At 36.7% G+C, this 21,558-nt stretch overlaps 2 protein-coding genes across 8 annotated transcripts in view; both read right to left on the bottom strand.

Moving 5' to 3' along the window:
* Positions 1–442: 442 nt before the first annotated feature.
* Positions 443–11,724, bottom strand: LOC122841208 (tetratricopeptide repeat protein 39C-like). 6 transcript variants are annotated; one of them, XM_044134310.1, is made up of 17 exons: positions 11,420–11,724; positions 10,688–10,747; positions 9,710–9,781; positions 9,344–9,515; positions 8,351–8,399; positions 6,903–7,031; positions 6,677–6,791; positions 6,179–6,587; positions 4,610–4,778; positions 4,408–4,501; positions 4,212–4,319; positions 3,352–3,461; positions 3,141–3,264; positions 2,948–3,045; positions 2,659–2,763; positions 2,507–2,545; positions 443–1,152 (listed from the first exon to the last, which is right to left on the bottom strand). In XM_044134310.1, the coding sequence occupies exons 4-17, from the start codon at positions 9,487–9,489 to the stop codon at positions 1,066–1,068; spliced, it is 1,782 nt and encodes a 593-aa protein (XP_043990245.1). In that variant the 5' UTR covers positions 9,490–9,515; positions 9,710–9,781; positions 10,688–10,747; positions 11,420–11,724; the 3' UTR covers positions 443–1,065. The 6 variants fall into 6 exon arrangements, with proteins under 6 accessions (XP_043990245.1, XP_043990241.1, XP_043990246.1 ...); XM_044134306.1 differs by having other exon boundaries at positions 9,344–9,630; positions 11,420–11,673; XM_044134311.1 differs by having other exon boundaries at positions 9,344–9,630; positions 10,688–10,744; positions 11,420–11,673.
* Positions 11,725–13,692: 1,968 nt separating this feature from the next.
* LOC122841207 (laminin subunit alpha-3-like) overlaps positions 13,693–21,558 on the bottom strand; it is a 66,457-nt gene continuing 58,591 nt past the window's right edge. Inside the window, exons 70-77 of one of the 2 annotated variants that reach the window (XM_044134303.1) lie at positions 18,075–18,208; positions 17,777–17,957; positions 17,377–17,535; positions 17,125–17,290; positions 16,654–16,802; positions 16,360–16,453; positions 15,460–15,579; positions 13,693–14,859 (exon numbers count right to left, since the gene is read on the bottom strand). In XM_044134303.1, coding sequence (XP_043990238.1) covers positions 14,717–14,859; positions 15,460–15,579; positions 16,360–16,453; positions 16,654–16,802; positions 17,125–17,290; positions 17,377–17,535; positions 17,777–17,957; positions 18,075–18,208 — 1,146 coding nt within the window. In that variant the 3' untranslated portion in view covers positions 13,693–14,716. Of the gene's footprint in view, positions 14,860–15,459; positions 15,580–16,359; positions 16,454–16,653; positions 16,803–17,124; positions 17,291–17,376; positions 17,536–17,776; positions 17,958–18,074; positions 18,209–20,609; positions 20,839–21,558 lie in introns of those variants that run through there. The other variant, XM_044134304.1, reaches the window with a different exon arrangement.

Here is a 21,558-nt window from a genome sequence, read left to right as displayed (position 1 = left end):
TTTTCCTTTTTTTTTTTGCATTGCATCAGAGCAAAGGACACTTTTACAAATCCCCACTGCATTTTTGGTATATGGTCATTCAAAGTATAAAACTGAAAACTTGCATTTCCTTCCACTTTAAAATGTACTATGCATCAAAAAGTTGGTACATTAAATCCTTTGAGGTTCCATAAAAACATGAGACAATAGAATCGAGCAAATGTACCTTTTTAAAAAATTATGCTGATTAATCTTGTTTGAAGAAAAAACTTCACAGATCCAAGTGAATACTTTATAGCACACAAAATATGTTTCTAAAAACTCAATGCTTTGGGATTTTCAATCATCATTTTTGTCTTTAGACACATTTTCCAGATGAGCTGCCATCAGAGGCCACGTCTGAATATTCGCATCTCGATTAAAGTTGGATAGTCAGAGAAAATCAACGAAAAATTTATCTAAATTGAAATCCCATTTAATAACACTTTTATTAATCTTGTAACAAATACACAGTAAAACCTGTTGACAGTAAAGAGAATTATTCTGCATTCGTACCACTTAGAAGTGGTACAATCTCTGCACATTTACTCAAGGTATTCAAAACATTTACATAAAAAAAGAACAAATCTGCTCCAAGTAGGACCAGTTACTTTTGTCTTATGTCTATGGATTAGCAAACTTTTTTTTACAAGAAACCAAGGCTAAGGTCATATCAGCATCAAGCACAATTAATCTATTTATTTGAATGATACTTTATATGTGCAGTCTCTTTACTTGGCATTACGAGGGCAAATTTTACAAATTCACCTCAAATCTCATAAATATGTAGACTTTTTGACCAAACGACCCTCTATCTTTTAAAATAAACCACCCACCATGTAAAAAGTAAAATTAAAATGTGCTAATGTGTTGTGCTGTACAGCAACAGGTCTGTAAACCTAAAAGGTTCCTCCGTGAATCATTTGTTCACGTTCCATGGAGGCGTTTTGGCTCATAACACTGTAATAAAAACACAGTAAAACTATAGGGTTCACACTTGTAATCTGATTCTCAGGAAGCCATTTTGTTTAAGGTGCTGATCAAACATTAAGGCTGGGCTGCGCTCAGACAGGCGAACGCGGAGTGAATTCGAACATGGAGCCTGTTCTCAAAGTCATAGCCGGCGTAGTCCTCCTGTATAAAAAGATCCAGAAAGAGTCAATGAATAAAATTTCCCTCCATCTTCATCTTCATGGCCACAACCTTTACCAAGCTCTGCATCGGCACAAACAGATCAATGCCCCCGCTGGTCAATCAGCTAAAAGCAGAGTCATTAAAAATAGAGGAATACAGCTTTCTGTATTCCTCTATTTGACTCCATTTGTGTTCAGTTTAGATGTTGGCACATCAATTTTATCACATAGTGATTTTATAGCTAAAGAGGGTGAGAGATCTGTGCTCAGTCAATATTAGCTGCTAATACAAGAACACAGTGAATGGAGCTGCACGAGGTAGAACTCCAGACAGATTAACTGCACCAAGGTCCGAGCAGGCAATTAAAGTCATTTGGAACATGAAACACAGGATGGTAAGAAGGAACAGATATTCTGGGGACACGTATCATAAATTCACAATAAAGTATTGCTTCAAGATAAAAAAAAAATAATAATAAATAATAATAATAATAAGCAAGAACTTTTTGGGGGTTTTCTAACTCGTTCAAGATTAAAGTCAAAATGAGTGGGGGGGGGGGGGGGGGGAGCAGATCAGAAATACAGTTGAAACATTGAGAATAGTGTTCGATTGTTTGGATTTAAGTGTAGCTATTAAACCAAGCCAACCCTGGTGAGAGGATTTGAGCTAGAAACACTTCCCCATTTCTCAAGGCAAACGAGGAAGTAACAATATATGTTAGAAATTTTCTTAGGAAATATGCAACCCCCTTACAACCAGACAAGATGAAAACCTAAGAATTGGCTTTGACCAACTGCAGAAAACTGGCAAACATAAGTACTAGTTGCACTTGCTTGTTCATTTGTTCCTTATACATTAGGGGACAAATGAACAAATATATATTTTTTATTTGCTTAAAAAGTATATAGATACTGTCACATTTTTTTGAGCAAAATTATTTGTACAATAAATTTGCTTCCCACTAATTTGCTCTATGGGCCAAACCATTCCAGTTTTCAGGGACAATGTGACTTGAAACACATTGTTTTAACTCAACACCAGATCACTAAACCTGACACCAACTTCAACTCGAGTGGTGCAAAAGAAGTCCTGTTTCTTTACAGGTTTATCTGCTCTTATGTTTCTAAGAACCAAATCCTAGAATTTTCTCTTTAGTTTGTTTTCAACTGCAATATTTGGTAGGAGATTTTTTTTTAAACCGTTTCTTCAATCAATTATTGAACTCATTGGAATACGAGTCCGAATACTTTAACTCCGAAAACTTGTTGAGCACATGGAAACAACTGGACTGCATGAAACTAAAGAATTCACAAAGCAAAAGAGAAGAAGTTAAAACAATGAATCCTTCGAGTACCTTAGCCTGAAGCAATAGCATTCGGCCCTTCTCTGCAGTCTGGAGGAAAAAAAAAAAGACAAAATAAAAAATTTATAACATGTGACTTCGAATGAGATGAGAGGGAAGACCTCACTCCATAACACACAACCAGTCACGCACAGAATCTGTACCTCTGGGGAATTTAGCAGCACACAGGCCAGTTCATAGCAGGAGTAGGGCTGCACGTAAGAGTTGCACTGACGTCCAACCTCGTCGCTTGCAGCTAGACGGAAATACTGTTGGGACACGATTGTAATTTCACGCAGGAAAGAAAACAAGGTTAGCTAATCACCATAGAATCCACTTACAGTGCGTGCTTATGAGTGCATGGATTAATTAAAATTCTGTTCAAGGAGCTATTAAGTGAAGTGAAGCATGCTGGGAATCAGGAAAACATTGCATTATTAACTACACATATACCTGCACAGCATCTTTAGTATTAAGGAGGCATCTGCTAATTGCTCCAAGAAGCAGGTTTTTCAGGTCGGTGCATGAGGCATCTTCAATCCCCTGCAAAACTGAAACAAAAACGATCACTGTGCCTCTGCTGCAAAGTGTAACAGTTCGAGAGGCAGGAGTCCCTAAACCAGGTGCCATATTTTGTAGTGCTTACCATGAGTCATTGTCTGCAGCTTGGCAGAGGAGCAGTTAGCCAGGGCTTTCCACAGGTAGAGAATCTCAATCACAGACAAGATGCAGAGCTCTTTGGATAGACCTGGGCTCCGGAGCTTCTCAGCCTGAGGCAAAATGGGAATATTTATGAGTCAGTGATTTTTATTGCAGTTCAAGAAACGTAAAAAGAAAAGAAAACAATATATGCTCACCCTCTTCAAGGAAAACACCTCTATCTGATTATTCTTGCGTTTGAAAAGTCTCTGAACATCTTTAAAGGTTGCAACAGCGCCCTCCAGATCACCTGTGGCTCCTTGACATGCTACAAAACACGGCAGATACTATCAGTTAGAGGCAACGACAACAAAAAGAAATACTTATTTCTTCAATTCCATATCACAAACATAAATAATATGTTTTACATCACGTTTTTTGTGATAAAGCAATGGAAGATTGTCAAAGGGAAGGAATATAATACATGTATTTTATTTCAACAAATAAAAATCCATAAGCTTTGACGAGTAAAGGACTTATTGCCACCCTTTACTCTGATACCCCTACATAAAATCCAGTGCAATGCCTATTGCCCTCTTTACATACCTACACATTGATTGGAATCCACCCACACATTGTTTTTCCCAGCAATAACGCCCTGAACACAACATACAGACCGGGAACCATGGTAGTGGCAGCATCATGCTGGTGGGCAGGGCATTTCTTTAAGTACAGACCAGCTAAGTGGAATAGTTCAGAAGATGGACGAAGCCAAATGCAAACCGATACCGATCCTGGGAGAAAACCATAGATGTCTAGTCAAAGCCCAAATAAGAATCTAATTGAAAATCTCATCTACAATGTCAAAACTGATGCTCTCTGCAATCTCACTGAGTTTGAGCCTTTTTCCAAAAATAAGAAATGAGAATTTCTCTCTGAAATGCTGAAAGACTTTGAAGCTGTAATTGCAGCAAAATGTGATTCTATGAAGCCTCGACTCCAGGGAGCGGTCTGAATACAAATGTTTGCCACATTTTTCCGATTTTTATGTCTAAACTAAAAACCAAGTCTGCATTACCTGCTGTTAAATAGGCGTAGTAGCACTGCGACCAGCGAGACTCCGCCTTCAGCCGCTCAAATGCCCTGTAGGCTTCTGTGTAGTTCAGTTCAATCATGCTGCACCAACCTGAAACATTCACCCAGAAGATTTTAGAAATTACAACAGACTAGCACAGAGAAATGGAGGCTATAAACCCAGGGAGGGAAATTATTACCTATTTCATATAAACACACATGTTGAATCTCCCTCTGGTCAGAGGCCAGATGTAAGGCTTCATTGAAGGAAGTCAAGGCACTACTGATCTGGCACTGGAAAGAAAACAGTCATTTCATTGTGCGAGCAATAGTGAGGTATCCCAAATCAGAAGAAATTTACAGGTAGAAAGCAAATGTATTGTTTCGTTTCTGTGTCTTTACCTCAAGGCGTTGAACTCTTCCTTTAAAAAACATGAAGAGCGAGGAGTTTGGATATGTGGCCTCCCTTTGTTTAAGTATGCATTTAGCCTCCATTAGGCCTGCTTGTGTGTCTGAGCCATCTAGAGCAAAGAAGGGCTGCACCACCGTGTGGTACCACAGCAGAGCCAGGCTGGAAGGAAGAGCAGAGAATCACGACTTAACTTTTCTGTATTTGTCATTTTGATGACGTCAACTCACTCAACTCCAACTGATTAGGATTCATTTTATTTGACTCGGACTGGGAAAATTCTAAATATCCGTTAGTGCAAGTTTATTATGAACAACCTTATTCTGTAACTTTGGAGACTCATGACTTTAGAAAGAAAAGAAGAAACTGAAATTAAGTAATGATTCAATAATAAGGAACGACTTGGAAAACGATACTGCAGAAATTGAATCAGCTGTTTTTTTTCTTCTGTCAACTCTTTGCTTTCATTTCTCTGTTTAGGAGTTTCCATCAAAATTCAATACTTCAGTTTAATTTTTTGTTTGTATTCATACGGTGCTTTGCCAAAGTATTTTTTCCCCTTGAACTTTTACACATTTTGTCTCATAACAAACAACAACTTGAATGTATTTCATTGAGGGTTTTAAGTGAAACACAAAGTTGTGCACCCTGTGAAGTGGAAGGAAAATTATATTTCTGTTTGTTTAAGATCTGAAAGTAATCTCTGTATAAATACAGTTGTGTGAATGTGGCTTAGCTGACAGGCTGGATAAAGACAGCATTAATCAGAGAAGCATCTGGGAGGCCTGCAGTAAGTCTAAAGGAGCTGCAGAACTTCACCGCTCAGGTGGGAGAATCTTTTTACACTTAATATACAATCAGTTAACTTACAGTGTTTTGTTGCTTTTTTTATTTTATTTTATTGAATGCATCAAGTTACAATTCAAATGACAGCAATGTAAACAAACGTTCAAAGGAGTGGGTAAAAGTGTGAACTTCTTAAAACTCACCCTTTTCACCAACATCACCAAATGATGTTGTGTACTACTGTGAACCGTAAGACATTTTTCTTCTGGTGTCAATGCACTTCATAAATCTGGCTCTCGTAGAAGATTGTCAAAAAGAAACAGATCATTGAAAGCAAAATGGTGATGGGAAACTGACAGCACATAACACTGAACACACAAGCCCCTTTGGTGATCTACATGTGTTCTTCACTGCTCGTGATCAACAGTTTCCAACATGGAGTGGCGGCTGAAGTCACTCACTCCTGAGATTCATGTTGGTAGTCTAGACTCTGAACTGTAAGACCTAATACAGGATTGAGGAATGAATGAGAAAAGCCTGCATTAGAACCACGACAAACTCTGCTCCCCTCAGGAAACCCTCCACACATATCTTGTATTTGTATGTTTTAGATGAGTATTACTTTACTTCCACTTCACATCTGTGCATTACTTTATATTGGAGTATCACATAAAACCCCAATACCATACACAGATGTTTGGGGTTGTAGCAAGACAATACTTTACAAAGTTAAAGGGGCACGAATACTTCATAAACATGCTCACTCACATACTCACGTAGCTAATGGGGCCTTCATGTCCTTACTTTCACTGGCATACGTGAGCGCCGAGAGGCCTTGATCGCGGTCTCCGGGGAAGCCCAGCAGGTTGACGATCTTCAAAAGGTGGGGCGGCACCATGGAGATGCACAGGTGGAAAAGGCCATAGCCAAAGCTGACAGATCCTTTCAGCCGGTCAAGAACCTCTGGTCTGACGCCGTCCAGTCTCTGAGACCGGCTCGTTCCAGGTGAGGAGGATCGGCTGCTGCCGGAGGAGGCCGAGATGGATGACAGAGAGGACGACGCAGAGGACGACGCTTGCTGTTCAGAGGTCCTTCTGTTGCCTTCTTGTAGGTGTGTGATGTCATTGTAACATTTGTTATACATCTTCCATGCTTTGCGGAGGATCCAGCCTCCTTTGATGTATGCTGGAAGGGAGTGTAGGTGATTTGAGTGAAACTTAACTTGGTATTTTATATACAATGCAAACTTTTGACTTTTTTTTTCTGCTCGTTACCTGACAGTTCTTGCTTTATGAAAGACAGAACTGCGAGGTAGACCTGGCAGTCTGCAATGATGATCTGCCGCTGCAGTCGGTCCACAGCAGCCATTCCCAACCTCTGGGAATCCACCTGCCAAACCACATCACACTTATCTACTCTGGGTTTCGGGCAAACTGCAATAATAATTCGTCGTACATTTATCTACAACAATTAAACTCATAGATTCAGGTGGTTACTCACGCTCCGCTTTATCTTGTTTTTAATGGTTTCAATAACGCTGCCATTTTCACTCTCACACAGTCGCTCCGTGGATTTGAGATCCTCAAAGGCCGTCTGCATTTTCTCCTCTTCAAATGTCATTACAGCATTCTGCACACAAAACACACCCAGATTAATCTTTCTAAATGCAGAAAATTTAAGGAAAAAGATGGCAATGCGCAACCTCGTAAAAGTGAAGCAAAAAGGTTTGGGAACTGCAGCCCAGAAAGCTGGAATTAAAATTTAAATTCTAAAAGTGTTTTAGACTTTAAACAGTATAAAACACCTGATTTGTACATGTCGCATATTTCACACAAAATTTTTGCAGATCTTTATGGATGACTTCATTACCTTAACCCTTCTGTGAATTTAGCACATGAGGAGCGCAGAAAATGTCATGGTCAGACGGAGAAGGGTGCCAATTTCCAGAACAAGTTTAAAAAAATAAAATAAAAAACTTAGAAAAGTGCAAAAGGGGTCAGGGCGACACAGCCGGACCACACACAGAGCAAAAACCCTGTGGGGTTTAAATGTCTCTCAAGACAGTGAGAGAGTTAAACAAAGAATCACTCTCTCCACAGCTTCCTAATTTGCCCACAATATTTAGGTGGAGCATAACTTAATTTCTTTTTTTTAGTGAAACCCAATGAATTCCAGATGCTTTATTAGCCTTTTGTAACTTCTCTTCCAAGTTACAAACATGAGTCTTCTAATGCTTTTTCAAATTAAAATGTTTCCTAGGGCAAAGTGACATGTTGAAGTGAGAATACTTTTATACTTTGCTCCAGTTTCTTGATGAGAGATTAGGCTATTGGGTGTGTCATCTCGTAGAGGACAGCATTTTACTGGCATTGTGAGTTGCAGTTTCAATAATTTCCGAAGCTAATGTACTGGGATTATCACCTATAGCCTTTTTATTTTTTTCCCCCACTCATTCCAATAGCCATAGTTTATTGTTGAGTTTTTGCTGTAACAAAACTGCTTGATTTACCTAAAGAGAAGTGTTTAAAAAAAATTCAAACTAACCTAATGGATTTTAGTTAATGTTGTAAACTGTGTATGCACTGCAAATCAACTGACTTGATATGCACACACACTTAATTTAACCCAGAAAATCCAACAGTTTATTAAAAATAGTAAATAATTTAAATCCTGCTTTTTTTAAAATCTTTAACTGTATGTTTATATAAACATCTTGATTAGAACTGAGCTCAAAAAGCACTTAATAAATCAAAAGTGTGAGGTTTCAAAGTAAACTGAGTCAAATTGTATTTGAATGTCAGCTTTCAAAACTATATATATATTTCTATTATTTAAAAGCTATTTTAATGCTTTTTCAAATTAAACTGTTAAGATTAAAATGAAAGTGAAATAAGAACAGAGATCTGAAACTAAACGACGTCATGCTGACAGAACAATTCTGTACTTACCAGAAAACTCACAAAACTTGCACCGAAACTCATCAAAGGACTGTGGTTCCTTAAAAAGAGGAAACAGAACATGAGTTCTTTGCAATCATTATTAGAGCAACAAAGTTTGTGCCAAGTCTGTTTCAAAGCCAAATGGAACACTACTGTGATTCTAAAGACAGGTATTAATAAGTGAAGACATTTCAGAAGCAAAAGCCAAATGAATCATAAAGCATGGCAGTGTATGGCTTACTCTGTCTTGGAGTCTTTCACGTCGCTCCATGTTTTCTTACCTATGCTGTCAAAGCAGGATGGCACTCGGTGCTTAGAGCAATTAGTGGGAGTACTGACATTTTGCTTTTCACCAGGGGTCAGGACACATAGGGGCAGCCTTCTGTGTCATCAACGTGTAGCCTTAAAGCATATTCTTCGCTTTAGATAATAAGCTCTTATGACAACACAGCATGGCAGGAGAATGAATAGTCTAAAACCAATAAGTGGATTATACTAAAAGTGCATGAATAGATCAGTTTTTTGTTGTTTATTCTTAGCTTTTCAACTCTCATATGGGTTCATTTATATCCAACAAAGTGTTTTGGATCTATCCAAAACAAGTGAAAGGGATGTTATTTCATGGAAACTTTTCAGTTGGGAGAGGCATTTCAGGAATGACAACTTGCTAAACAAACAAACCTCTTTAAAAACATGTATAGAGTAAAGATTGCTAAAATAACTACAACGCCCCATCACCAAACATAAATCAGCCATTTTATTAATCCATTACTATTTTTTCATAAACAAGTTGGTCTGCCCGAGTATTTTCTTGGGGTATTAATCTAATCCAGCTTGTGACCAAATCATAAGGTGAAACCCACCAGATAAGTAGGACAATGATACTGGCGCTTACACAAAAAAACTAAGACAAGTATAAAAAACGCTGCTTTTAAGAGAAATAACTAAAAAGATATGCAGTTGGCGGTTTAACCTGAAAGCTGCCTGGAAACCCACACAGACCTGTATGTCTTGAAGAGCTCATCACTTTCCTTGAATCCGTTGTTGAGCAGCATATTGATTCCTTTCAGAGCCAGCTCTGCGTCGTTTATATGCTCCGTCTTCTCCTCCTCGGAGCTCCGGGGAGCCGCTGCTGTTGGGTCCGCCATTAGGACACCCGATACCGCCGCTGCAGCTGGAGGTAAGTACCCGAGAGATTCCGTGTGGGGGGGTGCGGTGGCTCTGGATAGTTTACTCACAGGCAAAACAGTCTCAACCCGTTGCGCAGCTCTGAACAGTCTCCGTCATGTCTGTGTTGTTTACATTAGCAGGCTAATAACCTACATAGACGACATAAATAGCTACAAACAACTGAGAGTGTGGGCTGACCGTTGTTATGTCTGAAGGGTTGCTCCGCTGTGTTCCGTATTCTGCCGCCTGTCTGACCGCCGGTTTGTGTTCCTGTGGAGACAGGAAATGTGCTACCTTCAAGTGCATCCGGAAATATCATATTCCGCATAGGAAACCTTCAAACCTCTGTCCCGTAAAATGTTACATTATTATTATTATTAGACAACTAATTTGATTTCATCTGTGCCTCTGAGTGTGTTAGTAACTGGATTTGAAAAATTGGGTTTAAAACATTCACAAGCAAAGAGAGACAAAATTGTTTAATGTTTTCTCAGACACAAAACACAATAAAAATGTGACCTAAAAATATGACTCTAAAATCATCAGAGTAGAAACAAATATATGTTCAATGTGTGTTTTCCATCAAGCTACTATACTGCTGTGACACGTGATGAAACTCTCAACGCTCAGGCAAAAATAAGGACAAACAGGGAATTAGAGATGAATTATTTTGATCAACATTTATTATGTTGTGATGAAAATAAAAACCTAAGTGAAAAAGAAAGAAGCTGCTGAGTGGAGGACCGAATGGAGAAAGTCCTCTTCATTCTCAAACTTTAAATTCTAATGAACATTTAAAATTGGAACTGGAAGACATTTAAAATATCCTAAATAAATAAACAGAAACTAAGAAATAAAAGGAACTATGAAGTTTCTGTTCTCAATTAAACCTTTTTTTAAAAGAACAATTTTGTTTACAAAACACCAAATTGAAGACTTAATTCATCCACTTTTTGGTAAAAACAGAAATCATGCAAATGAAAATTGAGGACGGGAAGGCGACAACAGGACATGTGTGCAGGTTCCAAGTCAACCCTTTAAAAACTCAAGAATGAAACCACTTTTCAAAAACTCACTTTCAAATATTACTTAAACAGCAAAATAGTTGCAGCATTCCTTAAGAAAGATTGTTAAGAAAGTTTCAAGTCAAAACGGAGAACAATCATGAAGTGTCACCTGGGAAAGCTTCCAGGGTTTCCTCCAGAAAACCTGCTGGGGTCGTCCATCAGTGGTCTGCTGCGTGTTTGGGTTAAAAAATGTCAAGTCACAGACAGTCTGAGATGCAGGCTCAGGTATAAAAACTCAGAAATAACAGCATCGGAAGCCAACAGGCAATTGATGGGACGGCACAACTGATTCACAACTCCTCAGTCAATTCAATGCCTAACTATAAACCTTTACTTTACTGGGGGCGGCCCTATAGGGGGCGCTGGCCCGAAAAAGGCTATGATCTGCAATAACTCCAACATTTAGTTTCTCTTTGGGTTAGGGTTAGGGTTAATAACGTGGTTTTGAAATAAAATTGAATTTGAAAAAAAAAAAACTGTACAAATAACTGAACAAATGTGACTAATTATCTGAACTATAGTCAAGTTTCACAAATCACATAAAAGCTTCACAAATCCCAAACATGAATTAAAATATTCTGCTATTAGAGCAGAATAATTTAGTCCAGGTTTGAAGAGTCTGAGTTGTAATTCAGGAACCTGCCCTCCAGGACCGACTTTGGGCACCACTGGTCTAGGTGTTGTAGTTTTTTAACTGAAGTAGTTTAAAGATGCGGAAGGTAGTGAAGAATTACGTGTCATCGGAAGCTGGAAGATGAAACCAACTTCAGCCTCGTCTCACTAACGTCATCGGTGGAAAAAGACAAACAACTTAGAACAAGGTTTTCGAAAAATAACTTACCGAATAACCAACGCAGCGATTTCAAACATGGCGCTCCTGTTTGAAGCGCCTACCTGTAGGTCAAGTACAACAAGTCGTCAAACTAGATAAACACTGACACGATTTCAATCGGATCTACAAAAGTTTCAGTCATAAGGCTAGGCGTCCACTCGGATTCTGCGTCTTGGGAAATCAGAAAATATCATTTTTAATCCAGGTCCCAGAGTTTATGAATATCAGACCGACAGCTTTGTATCTCTATGCGTGCAGATGCTACCCACATCTTTTTAAACGATCACGTGGAAGCTGCGTCATATTTTTATCCAGCATAGCGCACGCGCGTCACGCTCTTTAATAACAAAAATGGCGCCATTTGCCACCGTAGCCAGATTTGAAATGTTCCTTGTCCAAACACAGGGTAAAGCTAAACATGTAAAATTTGCCCAGCTGTAAAGAAAGTACAAATCTAAACCTCTAATAAATCTCACTTTAATAGGACTATAGGTTTTATCCATAATCTATCCCCTATATATATATTTAGAATAATTTAGAGAAACAGCTGAGTTTTCTATATTTTTTTATAATGTAGGATAGATTTTTTTAGTTTTCAAAATTTTAAAATGTATATTTTCTAAGAACTATATATATATATATATATATATATATATATATATATATATATATATATATATATATATATATATATATATATATATATATATATATATATATAATTTAAATGTAAATTATGAACTTCTTGTCGTTTTGATGTTTCTGAACTAAATAAACTATATTTACCTGTCAGAATTCAGAGCTGTGCAGATAATTACCAACTTGGTGATCACTATAGAAACAGACACTCGGCCTTCAGCAAAACCACCAGTTAGATCCGCTTTTCTCTCAAAAAAGTCTAGTTTCAACCATATTTATTATCTTTCAAGTCTCTTACTTAACTATGAACCATTTACTTAAAAAAACCTGCAAAGTTACAAAATAGAAACAGAATTTTCCTCCCCTTTTCAATTTTCTCTAGCGTGTTTTGAAATAAAATCAACTTACAATAGCAGTAAAGCTGAACTGATAATGCAGTGCTTGCATAAAACAACATAGTGTTTTATGTTTGTGTATTAGCATGCAAGTCAACAGATCAGTGTGAAAACTTTCTGTCTGCTGTCGGCTGTTATCCTGAATTATGTTACAGTGTCATGGCAGCACAGTGGAGGGGGGAAAAAATCATAGCAGTCTCTCAGTCCATTGAGCAATACAAAATATAAGCAAGCAAAGAGCTTATTTATTATATCTTTATACCATCATAAGCCACAAATAGTGTTAAAATGTGCATTTTCTGTTTGTAACTAATGTTGCATATTTTCTACATTATACTAAAGCAATAACTATGTTTGGGTTTAATTCTCTTTCACGCTCAGTCGACAGTTCAGGACGCCCCCTTGTGAGTTAAAATAATCCCTTCACTCCTTTCAGAGCCTGAGATTTATTGCTGGTGTGTTTTTCAGAGAAGAAAACATTTAAAACTCATTACTTTAGAGCAGTAAGCTGTCATGTAACAGAAGCATTTTTTTCTGATTGCTGGTTCAATACAAACACAAGTTTCAGACAACATGGGAAGATTTCTGAATTAAAAGCTCCCGTTCCATCAATTTTCTGCAAAAGCCAAATAAAAAACTCATTTGGTATTTTAAAACTCAAAGTGCACATTTCACTTTACGCTGACCCACAAGAAGAGCAGTTAAATATAGTCATTTCCTACTATGAGCTCTCATTCATCTTGCAATATTTTTCTGTTGGATAATAAATTAAGGGAGGGAAAAAAACAATCTGAAGAGCTGCTTTGGAGTCGAAAGAGCAGACTAGAATGTGGTGAAAATATAGTATATGAGGGATGGGATACCTTTAAGTACAAGATAAATCATGCATGATAAGAAAATAATCATGCCAAATCAAATTTGTACACATCCCTTACCACAAAAAAACAGCTTGCACGTAAATTCAATACATTTCGATTTTAAAAGAAAAATGTCACATATTTCAAGCAAATAACTTCTTGTTTTTATGCTATTCTGATTACATCCAATTACATACTGTTATATCAAGTAGACATATAACACTAATTCAGTTAGTGATGGTGATGCAAATTAAATTCTTTTTTTGAGATAAGTTTTATTTGTTTTACCTTATAAGTCTATTTTATCACAATTTTAATGAGGCTTTGTTAAACTGATCAAAAGAAATGCAACATGAAATACTTAAAAAAAAAACTTGCCACTTTAAACACAAATCAAATAATCTTTTATTGCCACAGGAACTATAAAAACAAAGATGGAACAGGTTTACAAATCGGTCATCACAAGGCAGGAATGCATGTCCAAATGCGTCGAAGTATATAATGCATTCTTATAACGCATTTCACAATAATTGTGGTATGAATGTAAAAACAGAAAAGTAAACACCTGTTGGGAAATTTAAGCATCTTTAATACACATTTAGTTCTGTGCTAAATTGTTTGCAGCTCTTTTGTAATGGTCCCAATTCATGACTGACCACAGTTGTGAAAGCTATGTTAATGTCATAAATTAAAGATTACTTATCAGAAAAAAACAGAATAAATAGAAATTAAAATTCATGCTTTTTTATGGTGTGAAAAATCAACAGAGAACATCATCATTTTCATGCAAAAGGAATGCAAAACGGGAAGATAACTCAGGTCAAACGTGAGGATCACAGGTGTTTTAAACCAGTTACAAAGCAGAACTCTACATGCAGGCAGGTGGAAACAAATAGATCATAGCTTGGAGACCCCTGAAACAGCAATGGCGTAAGCACCGCAAGTGTAAACATAATAATTCTATTATAAAAGTTGGAGTCCAACAGAGAAAAAACTACAATCAACAACAAAGCTAGTAGTTTTCATTGCAACTGCAGCACCATTCGAGAAAGAAAGCAACATTTATTTTCTTTTAAAGTGCTGGGTTTTTGATAATGAATTCCCCTGATCAATAATCACCAGTCTGTTCAGTAGCATTTGGTTGTTTACAAAGAATCAATGGAGACATGCATCTGGTTGTGTTGCAGTTAGGAAGATTGTCCAAGAACTGGTGCCACGACGATATTTGATTTTATCACAGAATAAATATAGAGCAGCTAAAATGATAAACCTGTAAGCTGCTGCTCACAACCCCCACACACATTCCTTCAGACACACGCCACACATTCTGACACACAGACACATTCTCTGTCTTTTAACCGATTGCACATAGTTAGTAGAGGACATGGTCCCAAGGCTTGTTCAGCCATAACTGCTCAGCCCGGACACTCTTTGAGGTTGACAGGGCCAAACACGCCTGATGACCTGTGGAAGGAGACTGATACGTCGTTGATCTTCATGTCCTGTATACATCCCACAAAGGAGGATGTGACAGGAAGCATCTGCTGCATCAGAGTCTCTGTAAAAACAAATGTTCGGGTAGTAAACAAATTTGTGCTAACTTTGCTAACTTTTCTTTAATACACGGTAGCTTGTTCAAGGGTCGCCTTATATTAAACCCTAAAACAAATTCATCTTTTATTTTAATAGTATATTCCCACTAATACTGTGAATTTGAGCTTATTTATGTAATTGAGAAAAAAAATCAATATTAAAAAAAATGTGCATAAGAAGATCGGCATACACTGGCATTCCTTGAACGGCATGTTCGGTTTTCTTTCCATTTTGATGAGCAATTGACCCCAAATTCAGGTTAAATTTATACACCAGGGAAACAAGTACTTAGGTAGTTACTTTTTAAAATATATATGTTAGGGGTGTCAATTATTGTGTTACTAGTGGCTTTGTTGTAAAATCACACAAACAAATTGATTATTTCTTGTTGTTTTAAGAAATAGATAACTATTTTAAGGCTTTTTTTTTTCTTTTTTCTTTTACACATTTTTACCAGACGCTAGTCATATTTTGTTTTTATATTATTTATAATTTATTCTGAAATTCAATTGTGAATCCCACTAAGCTCTAACAAATTAAGACCATTACGAACACTGATACTCACCAGGAATGCCACCGACATAAAGAGGATCTTTGGTCGAAGGGAAAGTAGAAGATGGTGGGCCTATCTTGTAGTTGTCCAATGTGTCCACAGATAGTTGCACAACATTTTTTCTCTTGATTACTAGGAGAAAAAAGGAGGAAAGATTTGATGCTAAGTACTTACAGGGACAAAAACAAACAAATAGTTTTTCACTAAAGTACTTATATTTTTACCAATGTAGCAGCAGGTATTATAGCTTTCAGCTGAAAAAAATATTAACCCTTTCTGGTAACAAAATGACTCCTCCATTTCAGATGAGTCAGCTTTACTGGTTTTCAACTGAGCAAACAAAACGGCTAAGGAAACTGCTGAGGCTACTAAAACCTGAAACCAAAGAGAAAACCATCAAGGCCTGGATGAGCAGAGGTCATCTCTGCAAATTTATTTTGAGGAAATAAACTGATTCTAAAAATTAATTCTAGATTATTTTATGACAGAAGATGCTTTTAAAATTATTCCTGACTACAGGAATACTTTTAAGAGTGAATGAAGTTACTGTAAACAAATATACTGAATAACATAGCATCATATACGGTAGAGATAAGCATTTTCACCATTCAGCACAGTTTGAATAAAATAGTATTTTTGACTGGATCTGAGAATCTTTTGACCATGACCAGTGTTCCAAAGCTTTATTTATAAATACAAGAAGATGGTAAAAAGTGACACCCTACAATTAAATGTCGAGACACCGCATAAGTGTGCAAAAATATATATTTTGTTCCACAGTCCATAAATATTTTCTTTGTCCTCCTCAATGTTGATCTGAGTTAAAAACGTGTGACTGCATTATTTCAAATTTGGTTTGATTTGGTTTGATATTTGTATTGGCTATTAGTGCAATTCTAAGTTTTGTTTCACCTGAAATTTTATGAAATATTCCATCGCATAAAGAGGTTTTTGGCTTCACTGACGTCATGTACTCTCCTCTTCCATTGTTCACATGCGCCACCACCTGCAAATAGAAACACATGTAAATGTCTCACTGCTAACCACATACGAACTTTGAAAAGGAAGGTAGAATCAATTGACTTTGAAGCTACCAATTTTAAAGCCAAGCCTACCTAATTTAGAGACAACCTCTGCTGAGCAAAAAGAGATGGGCAAACATTTAAGACAGTTCTATGGCAGCAGAAAGCATAAAAGTATTCTCACCTCTCCTCCGAGCATATAGATGCTGAGAAAGTGGCCCATTGTGTTTACATGACTGGTGGAATCACCGACATAAAGCAGGAGTCCAGTCTGACTGCGGGGACGCATGTTAAACAGCAGCTCCAGGTCAGAACCAAAAAAAAAGGAGTCATCTGAAATACAGAAAACAAATGCAGACAATGTGATTTACAAAAAAAAAACAGTAGTGGGGAGCAACTAATGAACAGAAAACCATTTTTGGAGTTTCCTAGTTTCTAAATACTAAATAAAAAAATTTTCTAATACACTGAAACATGCCCATAAAAGCCTTAAATCATAAGTAAGTAAAAAAAAAACAAATCGCCATCATCCAATTCACAGAGTATTATGAAATAACACTTCATTTGCTCAAGTGAAGCACCAATGGTGTTCTTTTAAATGATGGATTAGAAATAAAAGTGTGGTATTAAAAGAGCACAAAAGTGATGTACTTACTGATTATGACATGTGCTCCATTTCCTGCAAAATACACCCCTTTCTGAGTCGGCCCCTCAAAGCAGGGTCCTGCACCATAGTTTGACGATGGGTTTAACATCAGTGCTCCATTCATCTTAAAATTACGCACACAGCCGGACACACTTTGCTTTGGCAGAGCCTTTGACTGAAAGTAAAAGTAGTATTTATTTTACTAAACTAGCCACAATTTTTCACCAGAAATGTTAACTGAATTTAGTTGGGTTTTGCTACCTTTAACTCTTTCTGAAGGGATTCTGGTGCACTACCCAGGTATGCAGGTAGGAGAAACTGCTGCATAGACTTCAACTCAGAGTTAGTCAGCTGACCATCCTGAGCTTTGATCCCATCTACAACCAACCGGAATTTCTTCTTTTCCAAACTGAATATGACCTACAAACAAATATATTCAACACATGCTTTGCTTTACAAAATAGACTGAGTGATGCAGGGATGGCTGGCACAATATAGCTGGCAAATGCAAATAATTTTAGTAATCCTACCTGACCTAAAACAGAAAAGATTATGACTGATTTGATTTCACCCATGTGGAGGTAAGTGTCTTTTTTTGTGAACATCAAGTTTTAGCTTTAAATATATGGAGGCTTGTATACAGTGATGTATATTTACTAACCGAATGCCATTTTCCATCATTGTACTTCTCTCTGTTGAATATCTCCCTCTGCTTTCCCACAGAGAGTCTGATCCTGCCCTTAGACATGTACAACGCCAGATGAGACTGCCCTCCTCTGGTCGCTGCAAAGAATAGCAGACCTTCAGGAGACCGAGTCCTGACATCCAGAGAGAAGTGAGGCCTGGATAGAATAAAAGAATAAAAAAACACACAAACAATCTTCTCAATTACAGCTCTGGTTTTTATTTGCACACTTGGTATTCATAGATGTGAGATCATAAGGAAACTGGCCACTCACTTGGGTTGTAAGACCTGTAATGGTAGGCTGTAGCTCAGGCTGCTCACAGGCCCTCCCATGCGATAAGCATGTTGAAGCTTGGCTGGGAATTCACAGACTGAGGCGCTTTCATTTAATATTTGCTTCACGCTATCCTGAAAAGCAGCACAAAAACAAAAAAAACAAACAAAAAAAAGAGAAGATCCTTAATACAAGTTGATATTTGAATTCCTGTCAGCTGCTGGTCTCTGGATGGCTCCCGTCCTGCTGGGAAATAAGGCAGCATGGTTTTGAGTTACAAAAATGATCACAAGCATTTGTTGAAGATTTTGTGACTTTAGAGGTAGACTTTTTTTTAATTTAACAGGCCTGCTTTGTCTGTATTATTGCTAGGCTACATTTTTATTTCTAAAAAGAATACCTGGTATTTTTTAAATCTTAAATTTCAGAAAACATTTTCCCAAAACTAAATAATTTTAATTGGAAATTTCAGACTTGTATTTGGGCAATATAATAAATCCCAGTTTACTCACTTCGCAATAAAAGTCAGACTAATGGGAGCTTTCTTTTTATTTATTTAAAAGGGCTTGCCTTCAACCATGAAGGTAAGCAAAAAAAAAAAAAGGGACAGATTAAATTTATTTAAATTTAAAGTTTTTCTCAATTGAATTTCTGAAGTGGTTAATTAAATCCTAGTTGATCGTTGGTAGCTGCAAGTTTAAAATTGATATGCGTTTCAATTTTTCTTTGAGCTCTGATCTACCAACTCGTGTTTTTTTTTTTTTTTTTACTTCTGTGGACTACAGCACATAAAAGAGCAAAAACGTTCAGCAGATCCCTTAAAATAACACATAGTATTTTTGCATCAAAGCACAAACCTCATGATATTCATATGATTTTGGCTCAAATTAAAGAAGTGCTTCAAATGACATGTTATTGATTAATGTTTTTAGTAATCAAATATGGTGGAAGTTCTTTGCTTTTACATATTTAATGAATGTGGAAAATATAAACATTTTTGCCTAAGACCTGCATACTATCAATCAGTCAGTCAGTGGGTACCTGGCTAATTGGCTAGTACAAGCCTACTAAAAAAACAAATTCAAATTCAGATTTTATTTGTTATCCATTCACCAAGTTAAGTCATAATAAAAATTAAAGTTGGACACTGTCTTTAGGAGGCACACTGTGTTTGTTTTCATTCATAGTTTTGAATTTGAATGGTTTTCACCAGTGAATGTACTCAGTTCCTTTATCACCAACTCACTAGCATTGATTGTACCAATCTAGCTCATGTTCTAATAAAAATAAAAGCAAATACAGATACAAGTCCATGCCCCCCTATTTTATTGTGACATGTATTTCTTTACACTTCCACATAAAGCTTCATAAAAATGAACTTTTTCACTCCTAAAGCTTGTATTCCCTGATTTTTTATTTGCTTCACCATGTGTAGCGTGAAAGTGGCAGCATATTATTGTACTTCTGTGACCCCATGCAGCTGATAATTCATTATTCACGTTATTCAGTTATTGTGAATCAAGGTTAATATATGGCTCCAAACCAAAATATTGTATTGTTTACAGTGAGAATGATGTATTGTACAATACAAGTGATTAGTGAAATCAATGTATTGTAGATCTGATTAAAAAAAGATAATCCAGAGGTAACATTAAAGAAAAGCCTACAAATTTTTATCTCACTATCTGGCTTATGCGAGTAATCCTCTTGCTTCTTCTCAAGTTCTCTTTTTTTGTCCTCCAGTGGGTACTTAATGTATTCTTATGTAAATTAGTACTTCCAATCATTCAGTTTTAGGACTATTGTGTGAATTCTGTTGAAATCAGCTCATCTTTTCCTTTCTCTCTTGATTTTTGGGGATCTAAAAACATCTTCAAAATGTGCAGATTTAACTAATTGCAATGTTAAAGGACCTTCACTGCCTTTTAACTTGCGGTATTCTCCATTTGCCTATGCTCCTAAAACCTTTGCAGAAATAGTTGTTTTGAAATCTTTGCCATAGGGCTAAGTCAATTCAAATAAATAAGCAAAAGTCTGATCTTCTATCTGGTACTTCTGCAAACTAAAAAGTTAAAAACGCCTTTTGAGTATTTTAACCTCAGGTCTACATGACCATACACAACATACTCACAGTTCACCCCTGACGTTTCAGTCGATGCTGTTCAGTGTGCTTGCACTTGATTACTGCAACACATTTCTTTGAGAATTTCTTTTCTTCTGATATTTCTGTGAATTTGCACACTTTAACAGGTGTCTCTGCTTCACCTTGCCGTCTTAAGCTAAACTGGTCAGCATACATCATTCACACATTCAGCCGGAAATGCAACTTCATGATTATTTATTATTCACACAGATCAAAGAGTGTTAGGAAAGGTGATTAAAAAGTGATGGAAGCGGCTGCTAAAATCAGCTGTGATTCGAGCACATTTTGTTGATTATATAATGAAGCATGATTTTATGTGTCATTAGTGAATTAAAAACAAGGTGCTTGTGAATGACGTAGAAGGATTACATGGAAGAAAGCGAAGAGACATATTCCTTTCAGGGTTATTATTCAGTGTAGATAGTGAACACAAATATGATGGACAAAGGATGAAATACAATACATTTTGTTGCTTGGCATGGGTACTGAAGCATTCATACACATTTATTTTATTCTGTAGAGTAAACAGTAAATAAATGCTAGAGAAAATCATAGGGGTACATCAGTCAGTGTTAGATTGATGTCGTCATCTGCAGGTTTTGGTCTCCTTCTTCTTCATCTCTAGAAAATGAGGCAGCAAAATTTAATACAGATAATGTCAAGTTGATAAAAGTGACAGTAAGAGGAAAATGTGATTAGATATGATTTCCTTCATAAGAGAAGAAGCAAGCATTAGGTCACAAATTATTAGGTAACATCATAATATGCTCAGAGGAAAGAAATACAGAATTAACAAAAAAACACATTATTCTTGAGAAAATGTAAAATTATGTAAGTGCATAGCATGAACATTTTGAAAGCTTTCTCTATCAATGGCTGTACACATTTATTGAAATGTGTTATTGCACAAAAAACCTTTCTAGCTGAAATATGTCATATGAATGTGTGATTTATCTTCCCTAACCCAGCTAAAAAAACTATGTCAGAAACTCAGATTCCCACCACTCCAAGATTTCAACAATGACCCACATTTTATACCCATGTGCTTTGCAGTAGCAATGCTGGTCAGAACTGGAGCACATATGGCAAGCTCTTGCCTGAACAATGCTAATTTCAGTCATTCATCACTGTGGTGATTTACCCGCAGACTGGACTTTTCATGGAATGCTTTAAAATCCCTTCATTGGTTGCCCATTTACTAAATCTTCAAATCATTGCAGCAGTCAGCAATTATTCTGACTGCTCATGTTTATGCCTACTGTCCTTTTTAGATGTGCTGTTCTTATTATACTACAGTTTTGACCCTGCTTCCTAGACAAATTTCTCCTACAGAAGACTAAT

This window comes from Gambusia affinis, linkage group LG12 (assembly GCF_019740435.1).
Source record: "Gambusia affinis linkage group LG12, SWU_Gaff_1.0, whole genome shotgun sequence".
NCBI classification, from domain to species: Eukaryota; Metazoa; Chordata; class Actinopteri; order Cyprinodontiformes; family Poeciliidae; genus Gambusia; species Gambusia affinis.
Note: the sequence above shows the minus strand (reverse complement) of the source record. Positions and strands in the feature narration are given on the sequence as shown.